The sequence below is a fragment of the Gadus chalcogrammus genome, chromosome 16 (genome assembly GCF_026213295.1).
Source record: "Gadus chalcogrammus isolate NIFS_2021 chromosome 16, NIFS_Gcha_1.0, whole genome shotgun sequence".
Lineage (NCBI taxonomy): Eukaryota > Metazoa > Chordata > Actinopteri > Gadiformes > Gadidae > Gadus > Gadus chalcogrammus.
In genome coordinates this window covers 18489063-18496425 of record NC_079427.1, presented here as the reverse complement: position 1 = coordinate 18496425, position 7363 = coordinate 18489063, and the positions used below count along the sequence as shown (strand labels likewise).

General features: G+C 44.4%; 1 protein-coding gene across 4 annotated transcripts; it reads right to left on the bottom strand.

The window, feature by feature from the left end:
* Nucleotides 1-446: 446 nt before the first annotated feature.
* On the bottom strand, nucleotides 447-7254 carry slc33a1 (solute carrier family 33 member 1). 4 transcript variants are annotated; one of them, XM_056611776.1, is made up of 9 exons: nucleotides 7155-7254; nucleotides 6317-6762; nucleotides 6029-6188; nucleotides 5677-5872; nucleotides 5225-5421; nucleotides 4190-4374; nucleotides 3464-3581; nucleotides 2774-2989; nucleotides 447-2115 (listed from the first exon to the last, which is right to left on the bottom strand). In XM_056611776.1, exons 2-9 carry the CDS (start codon nucleotides 6718-6720, stop codon nucleotides 1948-1950), a joined length of 1644 nt encoding a protein of 547 aa, XP_056467751.1. In that variant the 5' UTR covers nucleotides 6721-6762; nucleotides 7155-7254; the 3' UTR covers nucleotides 447-1947. The 4 variants fall into 4 exon arrangements, with proteins under 4 accessions (XP_056467751.1, XP_056467752.1, XP_056467749.1 ...); XM_056611777.1 differs by having other exon boundaries at nucleotides 7168-7254; XM_056611774.1 differs by having other exon boundaries at nucleotides 7017-7240.
* Nucleotides 7255-7363: the final 109 nt, after the last annotated feature.

The following is a 7363-nucleotide window of genomic DNA, read 5'->3' as shown; positions in this document are numbered from 1 at the left end:
GAATGATCTTTGGTTTGACATTACGATCATACCCCTTGTATTTAAAAATGCTATCACTTTTTGTATTCCCATAGGGGTTGCTATCCCTGTAAACACCCATTCAGTTTCAACAAGGGAAGGGCAGGATTGTTGCAACACTGATTAATCAGCAGAGGGCCGGGTAACAATATCAGCCAAAAGTAATGTATATTATAGCATGTGTTGATCCAAGAGAGGGAGTCATTTAAATCAAACCAATGGTAGTTTAGTTCTCCCATACTCATGAGTCCTCTCGCACTTGCTTACTTGTCACAGTAAAGCTAATGTGTCTGTTTCAAAACTCCTAACTCCCTTTGTGTTCAAAACTAGAAATCTGCGCAAATGTTTAAATTTTGACATAAGGGACGTTTGGCAGAGATAAACATTGAACATTATGTTCTATGTGGTAACTTTTTAAATTCAAAGTAAGGTGAAGGAAATTGAGAATTCGTGCATTTGAGAATGGAAACTGAATCCGAAACTTTTATTTCATATAAGATTTTCGTACTCATTAATATTGCATCCTTCAGAATATTCTATACAGAATAGCCCCAAGCATTACATTGATATATTTGTACTGATTTTACATTAGAAAAGAAAATAAGTCAAAAATACATATTCCCCTTTGAATTTGCACACATAGCAAATTCCAGTTTTTTTAAAGTAAAATGGGTAAATAAAACCCATTTACTTTAACAGATAACAGGGTGCCTCTCAATAAAATAAAAGTAACAAATTACAATTTAAATAAATATAAAACCAATAAAAGACAATGCCAGTTGGAAGAGCAAAAACCATAATCTATCGATCACAAGTGCGGCGGCTGTCGGAAGTGTCAAAATGAACAAATTAAACAAATGCTAATTTTTCCCTTAAAATACATTTCTAAAGACTGGTTTTCAAAGGAAATGCTGCTGCTCCATGTGCAGTGCCCAAAGTTGGGCATAGGTGATGACTTGCTGACCGCTGGTGATAAGTTATTAAAATGGGAATGTCGGATTAGTTAAGTATACTCGGCTATAATTATAAGGGGCGAACCCAATATCCACAAAAATATGACAGCATGTTGATTATAAATCTGATAATGGGACTGTGATAATGAAACTTAACGGGAACGTTTTTGTAAAGCCTCATATTTAATTTTGTAGGAAAGTTACAGATTAAATTAAAATCAACAAAATCAAGTTTATTAAAACAAATAACGCAAAATAAAATTTCTTCTGAATGTCAAAGTAACCAACTATGGTTTTATTAACTCGAAAAAGTCTACATGATCCATGTGGCATCAGGGCTCATTATCGGTTACGCCTGAACTGAATTAGTGGAGGAAGGCACAAATAACCTCAGAGAAAAGAACCCTAAATAACGAACCGGTTGGAGACAGTGAAACACAAACAGAAACCAAGGCAGAACACAGTGGGTTGGGGCTTACCTGCCCCAGGAGTACAGGAGGTTTCAAATACAGAATCTATACATGCGTGCTACTTCGTATAAGACCAAAGCAATGAGCAAATACAATCACCATGATCTGAAACGGTGTGTCGATATTTTAGCTATCACAAAGCACAGGTGGAGAGAATGCAAAGAAGCTACACTCAAAATGCCTGAGTCAATTATCTTATTAACCATCTTAAATAAATCAGTTCATTTCCAAGGAACTGTGTTTACCTTGATTTAACAAAGAACAGTTCTATAGTTAGGACGACTTTACTGAAAGATGTTTTCTTATAACAAAACATGTAGGTGAGACATAAAAAAAGAAAAAGTGTGCGTTTTGTCCATAGCATGAAGACTACACGAGAATGTAAGGTGTGAGCAAATCAAAGTTTTGCAAACATTGCTTTTAGCGTTGAGGCATTTTTTGACCAAGAGCAATGCCTCCGTGTCTCGAGAAAAGAGTTTCATGTAAACCAAAAAACTGAGTGGTGTTTATTGGCTTATTTTGCACCTCCAGGCCGCCGGACTCTCTTCCTGCAGCCTCCTCATCCTCTTTCCCAACCACAACCACCAGACCAAGCCAATCACAACACAGACCACAGACTCCACGTAGTAGCCATCCAACGTCGTCACGCAAGCTCCTCCCTCCTTGGCACACAGCTGTTGTAACCGGATGAGAGACAAGGACAAACGGGATCAATCATTTTGCAACTGAAATTTTTTTGCAGCTATTAACTCCATACAACGTATCTGAACTAGAACGTTTCTCAGGAATGAAAATGCACCTGTCCCCGGGTCTATCCATCCAGGGAATGTTTCAGGCCCCCCCCCTCCCCCCGTTGTAGAAGCGATTCAGAGAGGATGTGTGAAAACAAAACCTAAGCCACTCAAGTTTTCTAAAAGGAACACGTAGATAATTCAGGTTCAAATGCAAATAGGAAATAGGATCCGACTGCGCAAAGACAAGGCTACGTCATTATGCAACAGTGGACGATATGGACAACCGTGGTGAAACTACCAAGATCCGAATATGGACTACTAAAAGGTAGTACGGCTGTGTTAATTGTTGGTGCTGTTGATCGTTTGTTCTCATGCTGCTTCGCTTTAATTGTCCTTCCCTTTCGTAAAGGATGGTCCAGTGTAACCTATGCTGAAGGACATGAGAAAGGAAGCAGGGAGCGCCTTTCCTTAGCATGTAGACAATTCAAACAGATTCTTCCGGGTCATTTCACTCAGTATCGGAACCTTCCTAAGCAGAAAGCCTATTGGCCCGCAGCCATAGAGACAGAATCAGATCACCCTCTCGCCTCTCACTTACCGCGGCTTCATCCAGCGAGCCGCAAGTCTGCCCGGCGGCCCCCTGGCATTCTTTGGAGGTCAGGGGGTCCACTAGCCACAGGGCCACGGTGGAGGGCCAGTTCCCTCCCAGGTTGGTGACCGTGTTCAGAAGGGTCATGTAGGTGCCACCGATCAACGGGTCACTCACTTTGGCGTGGAAGGCCATGCAGGCCACGTACATGCTGTACAGCGCCACCTAGTGGTCAAATCAGGGCAGTGGTATAACTCCATATGCACTTGTCAGAATGGTGAGTACTACATTATGATTATACCTTGTGTATTCTTTTTCCTGCATTTGGGCTTTTGCAGTATAAACTAGTCATGTGCTGGCCAGAGTTTTACAGAGGTTTTAAGAGAGCCATTTGTCCAGGCTATTTCTTTAATTTGGCAATTCAGTGACTCATCTTTGGAAGAGAAATATAAATGTCCGCAATCTCTAGACATCCCAAGTTACTGAATACAAACTATGGACAACTATGAGCAAGAAACGTTACTAGATACAGGGGGCCTTAACCCAGAGGCATTGACTGCTTTCCTGGCCTTGATCCAAGTAAGACACAATACAAGCTTTTATCCAAACCCTGCCTTAGGTGAAAGAAAACCTATTGGCACAGGGATTCACCTCGAAAGCGAAAAGACACAATTAAAAGGTCATAGAAAGGGATCAAACCTGATGAAGGGCATAGCTGAACAGCACTAGCAAGTAGTAGTACATAGGGAAGCCTTCTTCCGTCTTCACGCTGGGCGTCCACCACACCAGCAGCGCGTACCCCAAGCCGATCAGTAGCCTGCAGTCACACCACGACAAACCGTTGTGGATATTACATAGAACATGTTGTGCCATGAAGGCAATCTCAGAAGCCCTCTTAAACCGTTTGAAGACGGTTTACCTATGTGGAGAAGGGACGACATTTCTGGGATAACGGATAACCCCGGCAAGACTTCTACAAACTGCATTTGGTTCATCTCCAGATATCAGAGCTAATAGCTAAAGCTAAATCAACCGAGGTATGGGTGGGGAGCTTGTTGAGTTCATGACAGACCCCTGTCCGTTCGGCTCTGCCCCAGTGGGACGAGGGATTTTTGTCCTACTTTGTGCGGCATCTTCAATCATTATATGTTGGTTCTCCGCAATCGGTTGTGGCACTCATTGCGGGACTCATCCAAGGCAATAAATGATTGCTATGCACGCATTCATTTGAGTTGTGATATTCAGAAAATGACCATTGAAAGCCGTCTTTTAAACAGCAGTACAAAATACATGGTTTCAAATGTAAACCAAATGGTGAAGGAATAAGCATGGCATTTACAGTACATGTATAGAGACGTGTACAACGTCTCTCCAGAAACCATGGGCCTATTGTTGACCAAATCACGAAGAAGAGTGTGTGCCAACCTGAAGGGGAAGGCTTTGTAGAAGATATCCAGGGGCCGGGGCCCGGCAGTGTACTTGCTGATGATGAGCGGCAGAAGGATCTGCAGGGGCACCATGGGCACGGCCAGTAAGGCCAGCTTCTCCTTGGGGACGCCGGCCTCCACCAGCTTCAGCCCAGTCACTGCATCGGCTGCTGAGAAGCCCATCTGAAACAAACAATACATTAAAGAGATGTTCTAACATTAGTATGAGTTCCCCTAGCCTGCCTATGGTCCCCCAGTGGCTAGAAATGGCGTTAGGTGTAAAACACACACTGTGACGCAAGTGTTCTTTGTTATTTGGATATCCGTTCTGCCGTTGGTCTTATACCTCATAACACGCAACATAAGGTAAGCCTATGGGAGCCTACAATGGGAGTGTGGAGCTCCCATTTGGGGAAAAGACTATACTGTGTCGGGTTCTCTGGCACTTCCACAATGAGACTCGTAGTGGGGGTTATCTCGGCCATGGTTGAGAAGGAATTGGGGGAAAGGAACTTGAAAGGCACCGACTCCCTGAAGTCCAGACTGAACCGCGACATGGTGGAGAAAGGGATGGTTGCCTGGATTGTCTCCCGCCTGAGCCCTGTGGCGGCGGCGGCGGTGGAGCCCCGTGGCAGTGGGGCTGCTCCGGCGGGGCTCAGCCGGGAGACAATCGCGGGCGACAATCCCTTTCTCCTCCATGTCGCCGCTCAGTCTGTAGCCTGCATCAGATTGACGCGGAAGTGGACGAACCAGAGAACTCTAAAGCTTTTCGGGGGAGATATAGCTGTGCAACAGTATGTGGAATGAGCCTTGCAGAGACCGTTTTGAGACCCAAGAGTAAACCTTACAGTTCTGCAGGTTTCTGGCATGTCGGTTTCATTGCTTAGAAATTACACAACAAATACACGTTCGGGAAAAAATGTAAACTAAATGATGCAAGTCAGCGCAGCAGGTCTGCCTACAAAGGCTGCCTCCAGCCTACTATATGGGCCGTGTGGTGCCACACATCCCTGCTGGGATGATGAGGAGGTACCTTGGCAGTGAGCAGCAAAGCGCAGAAGGAGAGAACAGTCGGCAACTTGATGATTGAGAACAGGAGCTTGTATGTTTCCAAGACACCCTGCGTCTCCTTCGCTCGCTTCTTCCCTTGGCCGCGCTCGCTCTCCCTCTTAAAGATGGCCACGAGCGTCGTGGAAATGAGGAACACCACGCCCCCATAAAACAGGAAATCTGCACCACAAGGACAGAACACATGGTTTCTTTTATTTTTTTCATTAATGCAGGAGGCAAACGACAACAACCAAACCCCTTTTCACTTTGTGAAAACACAGATTACTTAAGGATAGTCTTGAGGCTTATCAGACAAGAGATGGGATCATCTTATCCAATGAGGGAGTGTTTATTAATGTCTTACATTTAGATATAAGGACTATACAAAAATAAACAACAATCCACACTCAACCAAAACTACAGAGCCACAAATACCTGATAGCGTGACTAAGCCTGTGTCTTTGGGCTCGCTCCTCAGGTATTGGTTGCAGAAGTTAGCCGACTCCAGAGCAAGGAAGAGCACATTCCCCAGGAAGTAGCCTGCCGTCTGGCCCACAGAGTTGCACGTTGAGGCGTAGCCCACGTTCTCTCTGGACAACATGGTCAGAGCCCAGCCGTCCACAGCTATGTCCTTGGGGACACATAGGGTACATTTACATTAGCAAAGTGACGTCCTTAAGATGTTCGTTAGTAGGTGTCCTTACTTTAGGCGGTGTGTGTTTTTTCAGACAGACTTTGCACAAGGGCATCATTCATTAGAAGGTAGAAGCCACAGGTAGAAGTCTACCTGCGTTGCTGCAAGGAAGGACAGCATGAAGAAGACTGCGGTCAGAGTCACTACGTCGGGTCCATGGGAGTCATCGCTCTGCAGCAGTGAGTCAACCGTCACAGAGAGGTAGATCATGAAGAGACCCAGCAGGTACTGGGTGGGAACCAGCCATGACTTCCTAAGGAGAAAAGGCAATTAGGAATAGTTTCATCTCTCCCACAGACAAATAAGACGAAAGATGAAATAATGACAGATTAAATTCTAGAGAATAACAACAACTCTCCAAGACTAGATCTCCCAGCTTACCTCCGGCCAAATCTGCTGAAGTACAGCGCGTCAACAAGCGGAGCCCAGAGTAGCTTCAGGCTAAAGGGCCAAAAGACAAAACTGAAGAACGCTTGGTCCTTGTAGCTGACACTTTTACTCTGCATGATCAAAGGAATGCTACCAGCGAGTCCCAGGGGAATGCCCTGAAGAACATAGAGGAAGAGAAGAAGCAGAATGTTCCCCAACTCCTTTCGGAGTCCTGGTCTGACCTTGGCCGGCCTCCTGTCCTCCGAGTCAAACCCTTGGAGAAGACCCTCTGCCGCCTCTTCAACCTCTGGGCCGGATCCTTCCAACTCCCTGTCCTTCATGTTTTCAATTTGGAGGTTGGCTGTGTTCTTCCTCTGCCGGCCGTTCTTGTGTCCAACTGAGTCTGACAGCTCCATGGTGGATCAGTGGGCATCAAACAACCTGTGTTTGTAGCAGATCTGACAATAGAATGCATCATGAGAATATATCCTCAACACTGCTTGGCCACCAGTCAATACATCAATAATAACGAAAAGGCAAATTATCATGCAAAACTGAAACAGGTGTCCACATTCTAATGAGATTAAGAATCGTGATTAAACCCTACAAAATGAACGCTTAAATCTCAAGGTGAATACATTAGTTTAAAGTAACTTACACAAGTATTAGGAAAACTGTTATCATGGGTATTGTTTGTATTACGCATGCGTACCTGTCGGTAATAGCGAAGCGACAATCATGCCAGATGAATAGGTGGTTGACAAATTATGAATCAATCACAAAAAGCACGTTATACTCTAGAGTTCGTTTGTGTCATTTTAACAAAAGAACAAATGTATAGAATTACTACCGTGTTGTTTCACCTGCTAACGTGAAGATACAACCCATGGAAACAACTACTAATGCAAGGAAGTACCGCCGGTATGTGCACTCTGCAAACACTCCGGGTATACTCCGCTGACGTGTCAAACATCGATGAAACACAGTTCCGCTTACGGTAAAATGCAAAGCGATCAAGTATAATCCTGTCCTTTGAAGAAATTGGTGATAAATAGGTGA

What these genes read in the sequence shown, in the direction of transcription:
- slc33a1 (XM_056611776.1), bottom strand. Translation starts at nt 6,720, where the DNA reads ATGGAGCTGTCAGACTCAGTTGGACACAAGAACGGCCGGCAGAGGAAG. An exon ending in AGGCTTAGTCACGCTATCAG is followed by an intron (nt 5,422 to 5,676) that starts GTATTTGTGGCT and finishes CTTGTGGTGCAG; the next exon opens with ATTTCCTGTTTTATGGGGGC. An exon ending in TACAAAGCCTTCCCCTTCAG is followed by an intron (nt 3,582 to 4,189) that starts GTTGGCACACAC and finishes GTGTGACTGCAG; the next exon opens with GCTACTGATCGGCTTGGGGT.